This window comes from Euphorbia lathyris, chromosome 1 (genome assembly GCF_963576675.1).
Source record: "Euphorbia lathyris chromosome 1, ddEupLath1.1, whole genome shotgun sequence".
Lineage (NCBI taxonomy): Eukaryota > Viridiplantae > Streptophyta > Magnoliopsida > Malpighiales > Euphorbiaceae > Euphorbia > Euphorbia lathyris.
This window is the reverse complement of record NC_088910.1, coordinates 134,784,440-134,804,090: the sequence shown is the minus strand read 5'-3', so window position 1 is coordinate 134,804,090 and position 19,651 is coordinate 134,784,440. Positions and strand designations below refer to the sequence as shown.

The window sequence follows — 19,651 nt, the reverse complement described above, 5'->3', positions numbered from 1 at the left end:
ACCCCAGAGTCATCTCTGTTAAGGATTGTGTTACAATAGGATCAAAGCGTCACATTCCGTAATCCAGAATTACTAATTAACATTCCTTTAAGTCTGAGGATTACTTATACCTATTAATACCAATGAGATAAACAGGTGACAATGATGAATCTACCCATCCTGTTATCTCAAGTCGGGTCCCCAATCCTAATGAACTTCTTTTCATTGGATCCATGTAATTGTCCAGATATCTGTATATATGAAGCTTGTGAGATCAGCTTTCTGTCGGGACAGAAGACATTGTTACATGCAAGTCTCAACAGTGATATGTCAATCCTGAACATATTACTTGACTTGGGGTGGTTTTAAGTTTATTATAAAGTTTCGTCTCACTTCATGCTTGTATGAACACTTTATAATCACTTTAAACAAACTTACGAATTTCCTTTTATTAGACTTTATTTAGTTCTTAAAAGGGATTGCCTTTATATAGTTATGAAAATATATCTCATTAAAACAAACGATATAAAGAACACTTCATTTACATTAAGTTCGTATCCTAGAACAATTGTCTATAGGACACTAAACCCCAACACATCGGCCATCGCCAATAGGCAACTCCTCATAATAGGCAGACTTGTATAACTAATCCTAGAGAGATGAAGGAGAGAGGAAAAATATAGAGAAAGAGAGGAAACTGTAAAAGTTGAAAAAAAGTGAGAGATAAAATAGGGAGAGAGAAGTTAACCTGTTGATTTAGTATAAACAGTAAGGACTCATTTGTTTTACCTACTGTTTGTTGTTACTATTACGGGTTGCTGTTTGCTGTTGAAAATAAATGTTTTTCCAAAAAGCAGAGATTCTCTGCTTTTGTTAAAGTTCACTTTTCAGGTGTAAAAGGCAAATAGAAGATCACTAACCAAATACTTAAAACTCTCTATTTTGAAGTGAAAAGATAAATATGAGCATAAAATTGAGCAATCAAACACCCCCTAATAGTGAAAATATATGTAATTTAATTAAATTTCAGTGGTTTGTATGTTATATTTTGAAATTCAGTAGCCATATCATGAAAATGGCAAAATTTAGGGGCCATAGATGTAATTTACCCTATGATTTTTTTTATATATATAATTATCCTAATAAATTAAGATATACATTGTTTATAGAACTATTAATTTGATTTGAATTTAAAGATGAGAGGTCATAAGGAATACACAATTTTGGTATATTTAGACTATCATCTTCATAATAACTTGATATGTAAAGGTCAATAAAAGCAATTGAAAAATATATCATAATGACATAAGAAATGAAACTTATTCACAATATATGTTTTATTTATTTATTTATTGGACCACATATAATTTCAACAATACTTTTCAAGGATTCTTTAGGCAGAGCATTGTGGTGGATTATTGTAAATTGATGGAAATTTAGAAATCAATATCAAGCAATTAATTATATTGTTAATTAAGTACCATGAAAATTTATTAGTGATTGATAAGTTTTTTACAAAATAAGAAAAAGGATAAGTATTATAAATTAAAAAAATAGTAGAAATTTAGTAAAAATAACAATTCTTACTTAAAAAAACAATTCTAATTAGGGATGTCAATTTATGTTAGCATGTCATAGTCATATATTATGTTATTTATGGGTAAATTACACTTGTAACGATGAACTTTATCTCTACTAACATTATGTATATTGATATGGTAACGAATGATTGGTTGAAAAGCTTAAATGATAACTTACGGCCTGAATCTAGCATTTGGACCTAATTCATTGAGCTCATAAACAAAAAAAAAAGCATGAAAGCTCAACATCAAAGAAAGCTTCTTTGGGACGTGGATCAATAGTTATCCCTGAATCCAAAGGTACGCTCCCAGCTCCCACTTAATGCGGAACAATAGTAAAGATGGGGTCCAAATTCAATAAGGAGTTGCCATGTGTAAAGTACACAAACTCTATGTAAGTAATTTTGGAATCATGATCTCAGGTACGTCGCGTCTCAATACTTTCTTTCCTGATTAATTGCTTTCAAGTTCACTTCGTACTTCTTAATACCAGTCTAACTTAAGCATCAGAGAGGTTCATCGGACCGCCGCCAATTTCTGACAGTTCTTTGCCATCTCAGGTCACCAGAGGCAGTTAGGAGACAAAATTCAGTAACGAAAAAGTCGAGTAAATTACACTCATATTCACTCAACTTTACCCTTACTTTTATTGTGGTTCCTAAACTTCAAAATTGGACATTATAGCATTCGAACTTTGCATTTGCTCAAATTTTGACTCATTTTACTGTTGATCAAGATAACCACTCTAATAGCAGACAATCTTCCATTGTGGAGTTGATGGAAATAATATTCTTATCAACTTTAATTCTTGAATTTTTTTAGTTTTGAGATCATTTGAATGCTATTTACTTTGAATTTTGTTTGAAATGAGAGTTATCCTTTGAAAAGTATAATTTAGTTTTAATGGATATTTTTCAGTTATGGAGGCCATCAAGAAGAAAATCAATTCGTAACTGCTAGAGTGAAAATCAATTCGTAACTGCTAGAGTGTTACACTCTAGCAGTTATGAATTGATTTTCTTCTTCATCGCCTCCATAACCTTCTATAACTGAAAAATATCAATTAAAGCTCATTAAGGTGCATGTGATCAAGACTGAGCTCATTAAACTTGTTAAATTATACTTGTTAAAGGATAGCTCTCATTTTCAAACAAACAAAATTCAAAATAAACATTAAAACTCAATTAAATCTAGAGTCTAAACAAAACTGAAACTAAAGATTAAAGAAATTAAATTTTTAGAAAATTAAAATTTCACAAACATTAATCTACTTAATTAAGCAAAAAAAATTACTAAAACTTAATAAATTTGACTCACACTCACTAAGTTCATAATTCATTTTAGGGAAAATTACAAAACTAGGTCAAATGGGAGGCCCATTTACATATTTAACCCATTTACTCAACCTATTACATATCTAGACTCATTTTGTGTGACTTTCCAAAAATACCCCCAATATTTACGCGCGGCTCGCCCCATCCCGTCTGACTTCGCATATTCCATACTATGCGAAGTCTGCGAAGTAAATGTTTGGGTTTGCTTGATGAATTTAGTTCGCATATGCGAAGCCTGGATGTGTTTTGAAGCTAATTCGCGAAGTGGTATATAACAAAAAAGGGCAAACAACAACGGATTCTAACATTCAAATCATAACATTATCAAAATTTACAACAAGATTGTCACAATAACGACATTCAAATCATAACATTATCAAAATTTACAACAAGATTGCCACAATGAACTCTACTAACTAATCATTTCAAAGTGAAACTAACTAATCCGGTACCAAGATTACGCATCCGCTTCAAAATTGGCACCATGGGATGGACGTGTCCCATGGTGCACCCCGAGATTGACACAACCTCTCCTAACGAATCATTTCAGGAGTCAATGTGTCAATCTTGGGGAAGTTCATCCCTATACAGGAAGGAAAATCATCTTCCCTGCAGCCCAGTACGCCGCCTTCTAGAAAGGGATGTTACGTATTCAACCATCTACAGAAAAAATTAACCGTGTTAGTTATGAAAAAGGACGATTTTGGATTCGCGAAATGAAAATTAGCGAAGCATGCGAATGTAAATGTGCATGGGAAGAGGTGATTTTACTTCGCATAACGATTTTTTCGCGAAGTCTGCGAGGTCTGAAATGTGACTATCTACGTCACATATCGATGCTTTCGCGAAGTCTGCGAGGTCTGAAACGTAAGGATCTATTCGCAGACTTCGCGAACTAATAGATTCGCGAGGTAGATCCATACGTTTCAGACTCTTTCTCTTCGCAGAACGTCGCGAATTCATCGATTCGCGAAGTAGATCATCAAGTTTCAGGCTCGTTCTCTTCGCAGATCTCCGCGAATTCATCGACTACGCAAAGTGAATTCATGGAAAACGCAGGAAAAACAGCAGATACTTACATTTTTCGCTCCTAACAATATGATAAACTGGGAAGAACGACGGAAATAACGTAGAATAACCATTTCTGGAATGGTAACAAGAAGAAAGAAACCAATTAACGAACAGGAAGATGAAGAACCATGGCTTCGTTTTCTAGGGTTAGGAAGTTGCAGAATCAAGAGATGAAAAGAGAACTTCATTGTGATTTGGAAACATGGTGCAGATTTCATGCAATTTAAAGGCAAATAGGAAGATCAAAAGTCTTCAAATCATTAATGGAGGAGCCAAACCGTTTTCGCGCACCAAGGAGAACAGGGGAGAGAAACCGATAGAGTGAGGGGAAGTGGGAAGGGTAGGGGTATTACGGGAAAGTCACATAAAAACAGTCTAGATATGTAGTGGGTTGAGTAAATGGGTTAAATATGTAAATGGGCCTCCCATTTGACCTAGATTTGTAATTTTCCCTTCATTTTAACTAGAAAAGTAATAAAAATGATTTAAATCAAGTTAAAAAAGCCTAAATATTATATATAAAGATAAATATAAAACGTCATCAACCTCCTCACACTTAAAACTTTACTTCTCCTCCTAGTAAATTAAACCAAACTTGTAAAAGAATTAGCCAAACTAGAAAAATCTCTCGGTTTAACCAAGTGGTCGACTCCAACTAAACATTTCTACAAGTAAGTACTCGGAAAGCAAATACATATACAATGTTAAAAAAAAAAGTTGCACTCTAATCATAAAAATTCACATTTTAACTAAGAGAGACATGCTTAATTGAACAAATTTAAAGGATAAAGTATATAAACACCTCTCAAATGGTGGTTCACTCAATCGCACAAATTTTAAGTCACTTGATGTTTATCCCATCTTTATAATTACTTGGAGTAAATACGGATTTGCACATTCGTCCAAGTAACTCCACTTTGTTATGATTAAAACAATATAAAAAAACAATCCCAAATTTGGATTGTAACGGGACTAAGGTTAGGGGTGAGAAAAAATGTCAATTTAAGGAACAAGTTTTAGCACTAAACTAAACTATAACATATTTAATGATATTTGAAATTCATTTTTTAGCAAGTCAAAAGGGAAGAACTGAAAATTAGGGGTGGGCACGGTTCTGTTAATTAAACGAACCGTTATCAACGGTTTTTTAACCATCCAAACCGAAACCGGTCCATATCAGTCGGTTAACCATACAACCGGTTAACCATTAATTTCGGTTAGGTTTTTCGGTTAATGGTTTTTAACCAATTCTCACTGGTTAACCAAAAATCAACGGTTACCCATAATTTTTACCCAAACCTAAATTTTTAAACAATATTAAAATACACATAATTTCAAAAATTCAAATGAAACAAATTTATATAAAATTTAGATTTCAAACAAGATCGGAACGACGGTGTGAAGAGGAGAGACGAAGGCGATGCGAGGAGGAGAGACGAATGCCGCAGCTGTTTGATGGTTTGATGGTGGTGTGTGAAATGAGAGGAGAATAACAAGAAGAATAGAATAGAGTTTCTTTCTTTTCTTGATTTTAATTAAATAAAAACAATTGTACAGCAATTGTAATTAGTATATTAATCTACTGCAACAAAACTAATAGTTTTGATTTTTTAACAAAACTGATGTATTTTTTTTTTTAAAGTATAGCACTAATATAACTTTTATATATATATATATATATTAATCTATATTAGTACAATACATCAATTATATATTATAATATAACTTATATAATATATTAATTTTTTAAAATATATATATTAAACGGTTCGGTTAACCGCTAACCGTGGCTTTTGAACACCCTAACCCGAAATCGAAACCGAAACCGGTACCTATCTATTTTTTTAACCATTAAGAAAACCACCGGTTCGGTTACCCGCTTTTTCCGATTCGGATTATCGGTTTCCGGTTTGTCCGGTTTTTTTGCCCACCCCTACTGAAAATCACTAAAAGTGCTTGGAATCCTTTTTTTTTTAAGATCGAAAATGAAATTGGTCTTTATTGATAACATTTTAGTTCTTGTTTTTTTTTCTTTTTTTATTTTAGGAAAGCACAAAAATCTTAGTTCTTCGGAAATGAAATGTATAACTTGCTAGAAAACTTTGGAAATTTAAAAAAATGATGCCACCTCCGGATTTTGAGTGCTAAGACAAAGGGTCGAAAGTTATTTAAGAAATTAGAGGTTTACAAATAAGTTTAAAATAGAGAAAAATAGTTAATAGATTCAAAGGGGTTCCTAGAAATAATGAAAAACAAGAGAATAAAATGAAAGAATAGTTAATTCTAAAAGGAATTTTCGTCATCTATTTTTTTTTTTTTTTTTGTAAAAACACACGTACTTAACTCGTATTTAATGCAAACCTTATGACTCAAAGCAAGAAAAAGCACACAAAAGTGTAAAAAAAAAAACAGAGTTTTTTGATATTCGCTCTTGAGAGCTCAAAAGTAGCTCGTGAGATGTTAAGTTCTTTTATATTTTTAAACTTTTTGAGTTTGATTGCATATGCCTTTAATAGTTAATATATGAACCAGTGGCGGAACCAGGACCCCGGATGATCCGGGGCTCAAACATATTAGTAAAAAAAAATTTAAGAAAATCGAAATTAACTGTGCGGTTGACAGTAAATTTTCAAAGTCCAGCCCGTTAGGGCTGGACAAATTTTTTTTAACCTCCAACACATTAAAACTGTAAAAATGTTATCATTTTTTTTAGAAACTAGCATTGAACTAATAAAAAATTAAACATGTTTACTTCGTTTTTTAATAGTAAAGACATAATAAAAATGAATATTAAATATGTCTACTTTTTTTAATGGTAAAGACATATTAAAAATGAATTCAAAAGTGTTATCAAAATAAAAATAAAGAGTCCATTTAAATTAATTAATAATGGTAACATGTTTTTATAATTATTGAAAAATAAAATAAAAATAAATAAATTTTTTTTAAAAAAACGGTTGAAGGGAGTCGAACATAGGACCTCTCAAATAAAAATAAGCATCCTTAACCATCCTATCTACCTTTAAACATTGAAATAATACTACATAGAGTCAATATAATTCTCTCCAAAATATTACTAGACACCATTACTAAAAATTATTTTTTTCTTAATTCTTCGACCGCCTGCCGGGGCTCGAGTCCCCCTAACCCCCCACCACTTGGTTCCGCCCCTGATATGAACTAAAGAATTAAAGATAAGCTAATTAAAACGAAATGAACTCAATTTAATCCTATTATTTAAGTTGTACAAGTAAAATTGTTTGGATCTTACACTAAAATTAGTTGTCATCCAAATTTAAATTTGAGTTTAAATCTACCGGGAGGCAAATAACAAAACTTAACTTTGGATGGAGTATATAATTTTTTTAGCAAAACAACTAAACACAAAATGAATATATAATTTTTAACAAAAAAAAAAGAAAACAAGCAAAAAATACAAAAACACCAAAAAAAAAAATGAGACGTTTTTTTTTTCTTCCCCCCCCCCCTTTTTTCTTGTTCTTCTTTTTAAGCTTGCTACTTGTTTACCTTGGCGAGTTAGTTGATGTTTTGGTGAATGAAATTGGAAATAATTTTGGACCAATTTATACGCATAAACGATATTCAAGAAACGTATGTATCTTCATCTCATGGTAATAGTGATCATGCAAAAGGTTAAAAGTTTATTTAATCAGTTAGTTGTGTTGCAGAGTCATATGATAATAGAATATTTCCTTGATTGCACCACGATATGTGAAACCTTCATATACCGTCTGTCTGTTCGAATTATGAAAGCTAATTTTGAATCATGGGATAGTCTTGCGACCAAGGGCCATTTTCTATTTCTTCGTGCAGAGGTAGATCCATTTCTTCGGACCAGTTTTTCCCGGACAAGTTAATATGGTTCATCAACACCCTGTTCAACTTAAGGATGAGCGATAAGGAATAATAGTCCACATGATTTCCATAAGATACAAGGAATTATAGTTAAATAAATCCTAAATCGTATCGAATTTAGGTTTCAGAATTATTACAATATATACCTATATATTTCGGTTTAATATGAAAAAATCAGAGTGATGATTCATTCGATTGTTATTATTCTTATAATTAAGAATAAACAATAATCGAATTATCAACTTAAGTTGACTTGAGTAGTTAAAGGTCTCAAATTGTTTAAAATGATCCACCTAAAATATATATGACGTCTCGAACTGAGAAATCAGATAAACTATATAAAAAACCAATAAAAAAACAATAATCGAACTAAATAGGAGATTATAATCTTTCATCATTATTTAATTATACTAATATAATAAAAAGGTCAAAATTTCACACTTCTAAGCAACAAAAACTAATTAAGAACTCCTAATAATGCATAAAAATTATGTAAAAATTAGTAATTAATTACCATAATTACAGTCATACTATTAATTAATTAAGCACAAGAAATACCCATCATGGAAGCCGCCGTGAACCTCTCCGACCCGCTTCTCCTCGTCAACGAATTAATATTCTCCGGCGAAAACGCCCCAAAATCAACCTCCGGCGCTTCAGGGATAGTCGAAAGAGCCCCAGACTTATCATAAACGACGTAGTATTCATGCCCCGGTCGATCCTTAACTCGAAAAAACCGCGGAGAATTTTGCCTAGACTTGAACACCGATTTCAGAAACTTATTAACCGACCTTGAAATCTTCGACGGCAATTTCTTCGATTCAGACGGAGGAGGAGGAAGAGGAAGAGGCGGAGACACTTTCTCCCGCGCCGCCGCTCTCCGATCGGGTAAATGAGGCATGGATAGACTTCTGGAGTGTATAGCGGAATAAAGCTGTTTCTCGAAGGATTTGAGTTCGAATGAATCGTAAAGAGAGCTTCCGCAATCCCAAAGAGGAGGGTTAGGTTTTTCAATTTGGGGATTTTTTTTTGGATTCGCCATTAATGAATTCACGGGGGAGAGAGAGAGGTGTTTGGCTGAAAAGAAAAGAGGGAGAGAGAGGTAGGTTTAAGTAATGGAAAATAAATGGAATGGAGGAGGTAGTTATTGACCTGTAAAGGAAGGAAGAGTTCACGGAAGAAGTATTGGAGCCATTGATTTCTCCATTTTCGTATGTTTAATAAGCTCTGCATTTATTGAGGGAGAAAGAGAGAGATGATATACTCTTTCCTTCTATCATAAGTCACTTTTTCTATCATTTTTATTTTAATATTCTTATTTCTCAGTGTTTAGGTATTGACCTGTTTCCGGGTCCGGGTACCCGTCCTATAGGTGAGTATACTTTGGGGATTTAAAATCTCGAGAATTGTATCTAATAAAGTCAATGGTACATAAAAAAGTCAATGGTTCAATTAGGTTTTGGATCTTTATTTTTTTGGAGATTTGGTCCAGTTGTAGAATCTTCAACATATTTACTCACTAATATTAGGTATTTAAAAATCTCCAGAATTGTACCGTTGTACATTTCAGTCCGGTCCTATAAAAAAAGTCAATAGTTCAATCCTATTCTAGATCTCTTTTTTTTCGAGTATTCGATCTGGTTCAAGAATCTCCGAGATCCACGCTCAACCCTAATCCGTCCTACTTGCTCAGGCCCATGTCTCCTAGATCGGGTTTGGACATAAAATTTATCTTTATTTTGGCAATGTTTTGTCTAAAAACACTCAGAAACTGCTAGAAACTACAAAAATAAATAAAACGCGTGCAAAAACTAAATAACGAGTACAAATGCATAAAAGTGTGAGAAACGCTCCCTTATTAGCAAAAAACTAATCAAAACTACCCTAAAAATCGTACCTAAAGATAGAGGGTTTTGACCCCTATCAGTCCTCTTGTTTGGGGAGGGCCGATTTTCTTTTCTTACATGGGTTGATCTCTCGGGGGATTACTCATTGGCATTTCTTGTGTTTCGTATAGGGGAGTTATGGATTTATGGCGCATTATTTGGGATTCTTCTCTTCCCATTGACTGGGCTCCAGATCCCCTTAACTGATTTTCTCGGTGATCTGTCTCGATGATGGCGACACCTTCAGATGGTGTGGTGTTCACTAGAGTAGGTTGTATTCTCAAATTTGTTCATGTATCCAGTAGTTTCTTATGCTATCTCCAACTTCTCTTTGACGTTTTCCATTTGGGTGGCGTGTTCTTGGCAAATCATGTTAGCGACATCATGGATAGATCCGAGATTCTCTACCAGTTGCCGAAAGATTGCACCTAAGAGCCTTTTCTATTGCGGCTCTAAAGCTTCAATATCCTCCGCCATTTCCAGAGCTAGGTCGTGATCGACCTGAAACTTTCGGTGCACTCCTTCTTCTGCCGCTCTCTGGAGTCCATACACAGGGAATGCATTGGAAGATGTGAGTTGGATGGAACTGCTTAAGCGAGTCATTGATATGTTTATTTCACGCACATCACACCAATTTGATGTGGTTGAATTCAGTAAGTACACTTGTAAACCTGCAATTGGACAGAAACAAGGTCAAAAGGGCTAGAGTCCGGCTAACCCTCTCTGATGCCTAAGTCAGATTTGAGAGAAGACTTGAGGATGAGCACAACATTAAACCAAAGTTGTAATGTAAACCCAATGAATGAATGAATGAAGTAATATACCTTGAGTTGTGCTTACGATATTTATAATGTGATTGAACTCTGGAAGACGGTTATAAGCTTAGGAGCGGGGCGTGCTATGTATCACCTATTGATAAACGAATGTGTACCCATATATCGAGGTTTGATATCCCTTAAGCCCGCTAAATCCATGATTCACAGGATCACGAGTGGATCCTTGATGGGGTCGCTGGGACTTTCCGAGCCAAGACCTTCAAGATGGGGTCGTATTGAACAACGTTGCTATGGTAACTCTACGTGTTTTCTTTCTCGAATGATAGTCCGAACCAGTGGCGAATACATGATTGGTCGGTTGGGGGGAGGCAATTTTACATGTGGATATGTAATTTTTTTTTACTAAATCGAACTTGTTCAAAAAATTTCCGTATATATATGTGTTATAATCTGAGTGGTCAATAACCAATTTTTAAGTACCAATGTACACTTTTTCAAAATTAAGCTAGATTGTGTTTGAGGTTCTTAACAAGTAAAAAAAATTGTGTCTAATAAAAAAATGGATTTAGGGAAGAGGCCTAACAGGCCAAAAAAAAAAATTAGAAATTTGTATTTAAAAAGGACCTAACATGCTAAAAAAATAGAAATTTGGTGCTAAAAAATAAAAATTTGAATTTAAGAAGAATCTAACAGGTAAAAAAAATTTGAAATTTGAATATAGGGAGGGGCTAACAGGAACGGCCTAACTTTTGGCTCTTATTAGGTCGGAACCACCTCAGATTGGGTAATTAAATACAATCTCAATGGGTTAATTTGGTATTAATCATATAACAATCCACAATTTATGAAATCCCTAATTTATCAACGGTCCAGCTAACCTATGCCTTATGGCATAGGATAAGGTATAATTAATACCTCTTAATATTTAGTTTTTCTAGGTAATCATATACCATTAATAAAGGTAAAAAACATAATTAAGTTTTTGAATTTTATTTGTTTTAAGGATCAAGTCCCTGATCAATTATTTTTCTACATATTGAGCCATTGATCATTGATTTTGTTATGGATTTGGCCTTTATTTAAATTTTCCGTCGAGTTTAGGAGTTGGAAAGATCGATTTGACGATTCTAATGTTGAAAAACACAAGACGAATTCTAATTTCGTTTTAGTTTTTAATTTTTATCTCTGCTAGTCAAGTAACTCTTATTTTTATCTGTTCATGTCAACAAGCTGAATCGCCCTAACGATGTATGCAGTCCAAACTCGACGAAAAAGTTAAATAAGGGTCCAATCCATAATAGAATCAATGATTAAGGGCTCAATGTGGAAAAATAAATGATCAGAGGTTTAATCCTTAAAACATCCAAAGTTCAGGGGCTTAATTATACTTTTTTCCATTAATAAAATATAATTAATATTTTCACATAAAAATAATAAGCACTATACTCATTTGATAATTTTGCAGTAAATTGTATTATCTCAAAGGTAATTTTGCCCAAATTTTCAGTTCCATGCAATAGGATGGAGGAAAAAGAGGGTGTAAGTGAAAAAAATAGAACATAGAGTGACTGTTATGAGAAAAAAAAGCTCTGATTTTAATGAAGTTTGAAAAGCGCATATGCATTAATTTTTTTTAAAACAATAAACCTGTGCCTTAAGGCACAGGTTAGATTTCCTGATTTATCAAATGCTCCATCAAAGTTTTAAGTCAAATGCCAAATTTATCAAATACTCAATCAAAGTATAATCAAATTATCAATCAAAGTTGATCTACTTCGAGGAGGACGAAGGATCTTCCTTCTTCCTCCTCATACCGGGTTAGATTTTTGTATTTTTATTGCTTTTTTAGTCTGTGTGTTCATATATTTCATCGGAACTCTTTATCCGTCTGATTGTATCTGCTCTCTATTATTCTGTCGTTTATGCTTTTTTCGGATTTAGCAAGAGCGGAAATGGTTTATCTTGTTCGTAGATCAATAAATCTACGTGGTTGCAACAAAAAAAAAGGATTCAGATCCGAATGTTCGGAATGGTCTAAAGGATGAAATTTGGAATGCAGATGTCTTTCTACAGATTTGAATTTACAAGAAATATATTGTTGTTTTGTGTTTTTTTGTCTTTTATGGATTTTTTTTGCTCTTTGTAGTCATTTTCATCCCTTCGTGGATATTGTATTTGTCTATAATTGTGTAAGGTTTTATTTCTTACATTTTGCTTGTTGTACTTCTTTTTTCATCTAATGAAATTACAAGTAATTTCTCAAAAAAAAAAAAAAAATCACCAATTTAGCACTCTATAACATCAAATTTTTGTGGAGACAGGAGGATCAGAATTACTCCTAATTATGGTGGATCCGACAGCCGGAGAGGTCCGAAACTGTATCCACCCCTGGTCCGGACTTCATAAATATCATGTGGACAAGATTATATACGTATTTATATTGTTATCAAGCAATAAATATGATAATTATGTGTAAAACGAACGCGTTCCACATGCACCAATATTAATTTATTATAATCTTTAATAATTAAAAATCCCATATGCCTTTATTCACGTCTTAAAGTTTTCTTCATAAAAAATTACAAAAATATCATATTTATTATATAAAAATACATAATGATCAACCCTATTCTTGTCCCATACTCTAATTTAAGGCCTCAGTCGACCATGCATGGCTTGCAATTATATATTTATATATTCATATATATACACACACGTTCAGACCTCACTTTCTATATATATATATATATATATATATATATATATATATTTATATATATATATATATATATATATATATATTTATATTGATCAATAATACAGCAAATAATTAAATTGCATACTTTTTTAGAGAATTAATTTTTTTTGAAAGAAAAAGTAATATTATTGATTAATATCAGCAAAAAGCATAGAGGACAAAAAAGGAGAGGTAAATTGCCACTCATTACGATAAGACACAGAACTAACTGCTCGAGCTAGACAGTGAGCAGCACAGTTCGCTGACCATTTACAAAAGAGATAGATACATCATCTAGCTCTTGAATCAACAAAATACAATCAGAAATCAACACAGAAAAATACGAAATCGAATGATGACGCTCCTTAATCGCAAGAACAACTGACAAGCAATCTGAACGAATCTCCACCTTTTTTAAACCACAATCTTTGATCCATGAAAGAGCTTCTTTAACGGCCATAGCCTCAGCCAATATTGGTTCAAAACATCCATTCAGACCTCCATGATAGGCAAATAAACACGAACCCGAATGATCCCTCAAAATAAACGCAAAAGAACAGTAACCTTCATCATGAAATAGGCCAGCGTTAAATTACATAACTGGAGATAGGAAAACTAAAATCCAACGCATTTAATATTTATAATTATTATTTATAGATAATATATATATATATATAATATTATTCATATCAATTAGGTTAGGGCTGAATACCTACCTTCATTGTTTTTTTGTAAGTAGATCGAATATTCAAATAAAAAGATTCATAATCGAATCTAACAATTAACTTCTGCCTATTTCCAGTGGCGGATTCAGCTTAAGGTTTGGGGCTCTAGCCCCCGATCGCCGGCTCCACCTCTCGACCGCCGGTTTTATCTTTAAGTAAAATCTGTTTGGTTGTTGACAGCTCCTCTTAATATTTAGATATCTTAGTTTAGAAAATCAGAGTTTAACATATAGAAAATTAAATATGTCTATGTTTTCCATCTTGGACACTTTTAATTTTTTAGTCACCATACCAAAATGAAGCAATTTTATAATACTGGAGGTTAAAAATTTTTTACCCAGCCCTAACAAGTTGAACTTTAAAAAATTACAACAAACTACAGAACTAAAATTAGTCCCCCAAATCTCAAATCCTGACTTCGCCACTGCCAGTGGCGAATATAAGATTGGCCGGTTGGGAGGCCAATTTTACATGTGTACGTGTAATTTTTTTTCCTAAATCGAACTTGTTCATCAACAATTCATATATAGGCGTATTATAATTTGAATTATCAAGAACCAATTTTTAAGTACCAATGTAAAACTTCTCAAAATTAAGCTACATAATGTTTATTCTAAACATGTAAAAAAATTGTCTAATAGAAAAAATCGAATTTAGGGAGGATCTAATACGCCAAAACAAGTAGAAATTTAGATTTCAAAGGACCTAACAGGTAAAAAAATTTAAAATTTTTGGATTTAGAATCTAGCAGATAAAATAAAATTAGAATTTTGGATTTAGAGATGGACTAATAGGAACTGAGCCAATTTTGGGGATGTTAATTCAGCACTCCATCAAAAAGTTCTTGGAAACAGGAGGTCGAAACCACCACAACCTCAAATTTTGTAAAAACAGTAGGCTAAAACTATGCCTAATCATAATGATCCCGATCCTATTGTATCCCTAGACTTTTTTCCTAATTACGTCGCTACTGGTCGTGATATATAAAACCATTTCTTTTATTTTCAAAAAAAGAATATCTTGTACTAAAAAAAAATTCGTCATCTTTTTTTTTTTTTGATAGAAACACTTATATCTTTAATAGATGAACAAGCAAGTACAACAAGAAAAACACAAGGAATGAAACCTTACAAGAACCATAAAAGCACTAAAACGACTACAAAGAGCAAAAATAACCATAAAAGGTATTAAAAACATAAAAGAGCAAGAAAATATATACTTCTTGTAATTCCAAATCCATAGAAAAGCATATACAAACCAGTCATCATCATTTAAGCCGATCTGAACATTCGGATGTGAATCCGAAAAAAATTCGCCATCTTTGATATGGTACTTTAAGTAGTAGTTAATTAGGAAGCATTAATAAGTGAACACGTATTACACATTTAACAAAGAATTGAGCCACACAACCCATATAACGTGTTAAATACATACATATATCACTATCAAAGATATATAGTTAGTTGCAACCTAAAGAAATAAATAATAATTGAAAATATTTTCTAAAGCCAAAATAATATATGAAAAGATTTCGTTGACTTTGCTCATTTATTCTCCCAAACTAAAGGAGAACATTTTAGACATGGAAATATAAAAATTTGCATGTATATATTATCAATAATTTTCGTCTGATCAATCAGTTAGATTTAGGACCTGTTTGTTTTATCTACGGTTTGCTTTTCTAAAAAGAGAGGATTCCATATTTTTGTAAAAGGTTACTCTCATATATGAAAGATGGACAGGAAATCACTAACCAAACATCTAAAACTATCATTTTAAAATAAAAAACCAAATATAAATATGAAAATGAGCAATCAAACGAGTTTAAGAAAGTTAATACTGACAAGGTGAAACTACCGGTCAATCTAATAACTTTATTGTCATATTTTTTTTTTCTTTTATAAACACGTTAGGGTCAATCTTAATGCTTCTTTAAAAATGTGATTAGGGGTTGTTTTTTCTTTCCTTACTAACTAATTAAGAAAAGTGGCTTAGGTTTGATGTGGATGGTTATATATATATATTTTGGCAAATATAGGATTGGTTGGTTGGGGGATCGATTTTAGACGTTCGTGTGTAATTTTTTTTTATTTGCTAAATTGGACTTGTTTAAATTTTTTCCGTATCTATATGTATTATAATCTGAGTGGTTAAGAACCAACTTTTAAGTACCAATGTAGAACTTCTCAAAATTAAGCTATATTGTGTTTAAGATTCTTAACATGTAAAAAAATTGCATCTAATAGAAACAATCAGATTTAGGGAGTCCTAACAGGCAAAAAAAAAAAAAAAATTTAAGAAATGCCTAACAGATAAAAAAAAAATAGAAATTTGGATTTAAGGAGGCTTAACAGCCCAAAAAAATTAGAATTTTGGATTTAGATAGGACCTAACAGGACGTGGACCAATTTTGGGATGCTAATTCAACATTCCATCAAAATTTTTTGGAGACAGAGAACTGGAACCACCACAACCTCAAATTTTATAGAGACAGAAAAACGAAACTACTCGTGACCATAGTGGTTCTGACGGGTGAAAAGGCCCAGACCTGTCCATAATTATCTCAATCATTGTGAGCTATGAGTATTTTTTATCTCTAATATCAAAATTGAAGCCCATGATAGGGATAATTACCGAAATTATCTCTATGTTAATTATTGTGTATTTATTCCTATAATAATTAGGGTTTATGTTAGAGTTAATCACTTTATACATTCTTATCTTTTCTTCTACTTGTTTATCAAATATATCTCTTTGTATATTTATATCTATCTCTGGTAGAAACTTTATCAAGGGAAATTATACTTTCAATACATTTTCTACTTTATTAAGAATTTCTAAATCTAACGTTAACATGGTATCAGAATCCAAAACTCCTCCTATAAATGTTAACATGGTATCAGAATCCTACCTTCGTTCCAATCACGATAGAATCTTCTGCAAATCGCGACACAAAATTCACCCTTATAATCAACAATGTCTCATCATTTGTCTCTCATATGACCCATATCGGTTTCAGTCTCCTTTCTCCTCACATCCTCCTCGAAGTTGAGTGACAAGCTCTTATGCCTTCTCCTCATAGACATGAGATTCATACCTAGAGCCACAAATAGCCCCAACTTTCACATTCCGAGATCAATAGATCTACGTGGTTGTATCAAAAGAAAGGACTCAGATCCGAATATTCGAAATAACCTAAATGCTCAAGATTAGATTACATCTACTTTTCTGTAGATTTCGATTTACGATAAATATATATTTCATTATTGTTTTATGTTTTTTATGCCTTTATGACATTTTTTGCTTTCTGTAGTCGTTTTAGTCTCTTTGTAGACCTTGTAAGGTTTGATTTCTTACTGTCGTTTCTTGTGATTTAATTTAATGAAGTTATAAGTATTTTCATAATTTTTTTTATATATTTATATATAAATATTTATTTTAACTATAAATTTAATTTTTTATAATTAAAAATTATACATATATATTTAGGTGGGTTATATGGGCTGAGTTTGAGATTTGATTTTTGAGCCCGAATCCAAACCCGAGTCCGCTTAAATTAACGGTGGATTAAGCAATACTGAACTTGAGCTGAGCATTTTTAAATAAAAGTCCATTAGACCCAGCCTGAACCCGATCTATCCCACGAACAGGCCTACTCACAGCCCCATCTTTCCAATGATGACTGCACCCTGCCTGTTTGTCCACCTTTTCATTATCCTCTTTTTTATTTCACTACTAAATAAATGAAATAAGAAGAGAGAAGAAGAATATTGGCTTTTATATAGATATATATATATATATATATATATATATAGTATAATGAAAATTTTTATGATATAATCATTTTTCATATAAGAAAAAAACGTTGGAAAAAATACATCCACGACTTACAAATTATAATACTATTAATAGTTTGACCTCTAAACTTTTTTTTTACATTAAAATGTTTTAACTTCATATTACTATAATATTAAATATAAATCAATACAAATTTATTAAAATTTAACGAAATAATGATTTAGATAATTTTGATTTTATCACTAATTCTATTTTTTTTTTATGATTATGATCAAATACTTATTTTATTTTTACATACTTACACTTTATACATTTTTTTTTTGCTTTTTTTATGGTCTTACGAGTGTTCAATAAAAAAAAACCTCATGGATCGCTTATCCTCCACTTAGATGCTTAGAATCAAGAAGGCAAGATTATATAGAAATTCATGTTTTAAAAACTATCTACAACTATGTCAAGTCATAATTTTGGATTATATCGAAATAGTAAAATCAGTACTTTTAATATATTTTGAAGATTAGAATTTATAAATTAGAAGTCCAGAATATATTTTCTAGGGTTTATGATTTATTAATTGAAGTCTAGATCTTTAAATTATGGTGTAAAATCGTAATATATAGAGAATAATGATATATTAAGAATTAAATTTGGTAATATGACTTAGTTGTAATTTTATGATATTCATGTATTTCACCCAATCAAGAATTTGTTCCAATTTTTCTAGCTTGGAAACTATGGGCTTTTTTGGCCCTCTAGCTGTTTTTTTTTTTTGGATAAATTATACCATAGTCAAATTGAAATAATATTTTGTTGTTAGTCAAATTGTTAATTTTTATATGCATTATATCATATTTGCCATTTTTATTTTGAAAATGCTATAGGTAATCACGTTTTTGTTTTAAAATTTTAGGCTTAATGCTTCTCCAATCCCCTTAACTTATCCAAATTGGTCATTTTACCCCTTCAACTCATCGAATGTCCTATTTATCCTCTTAACTTCATAAAAATTGTATTTCTCACCCCCTTAACTTGTCCAAATTTGTCATTTTACCCTTTCTCAACTCATCGAATATCCTATTTACCCCCTTAACTCCATAAAAGTGGTATTTCTCACCACTTATGATCCTATTTACCATCTTAACTCCATAAAAATAGTATTTCTTATCCCTTTATAGTAGTCAAAAAAGTTAAAAAAAAGAAAGAACGAATAAAAAATACAAATAACAAGAACATTAATATAAACAAGTTAAATACATTATATGTAGGGATAATGTACAAAAATAGACCTATGATTTTTGGGGAAGTATCAATTTAGGTTGCACTTACAAAATAGCATAAATATAGGTTTAACGTTTAAAAAAAGTTATCAATTTAGGCTTTGATAACGGATTGTAAAGGGTGAAAAATACCACTTTTATGGAGTTAATGGGGTAAATAGAACATTCTATGAGTTGGGGGGATAAATGGACAAGTTGAGGGGGTGAGAAATACCACTTTTATGGAGTTAAGGGGGTAAATAGGACATTCGATGAGTTGAGGGGGTAAAATGATCAATTTGGACAAGTTAAGGGGATGAGGAAGCATTAGGCCAAAATTTTAACTAGAGTAACTTCCATCAAATTAACTAATTATTGATAACTTTCTAATTGACAAAATTCAAAATAAGATTAGTCATAACTATAAATTGTTCATAAGATATGTTTTTCTATGTAATTTCTTCTCTCTTTTTTGCCGTAGGATGGGCCGTAGTCAGCATAAATTTTTTTTTTAACTGTAATTCAATTTTTAACATTATCGTATAATTTTTTAGATCGTTATCAAATTAATAATTTGGTAAGATTGCTGAATACTGATGGTTCCTGCCTCAGTAATAGTAAGATTGCTGCCGG

At 31.8% G+C, this 19,651-nt stretch overlaps 1 protein-coding gene across 1 annotated transcript; it reads right to left on the bottom strand.

Moving 5' to 3' along the window:
• Positions 1–8,204: 8,204 nt before the first annotated feature.
• On the bottom strand, positions 8,205–9,094 carry LOC136215587 (uncharacterized). The gene has a single exon (XM_066002943.1). The coding sequence runs from the start codon at positions 8,880–8,882 to the stop codon at positions 8,382–8,384; it is 501 nt and encodes a 166-aa protein (XP_065859015.1). The 5' UTR covers positions 8,883–9,094; the 3' UTR covers positions 8,205–8,381.
• Positions 9,095–19,651: the final 10,557 nt, after the last annotated feature.

Bases quoted from the DNA above. Each gene is read 5' to 3' on its own strand.
- LOC136215587 (XM_066002943.1), bottom strand. From the start codon at position 8,882: ATGGCGAATCCAAAAAAAAATCCCCAAATTGAAAAACCTAACCCTCCT.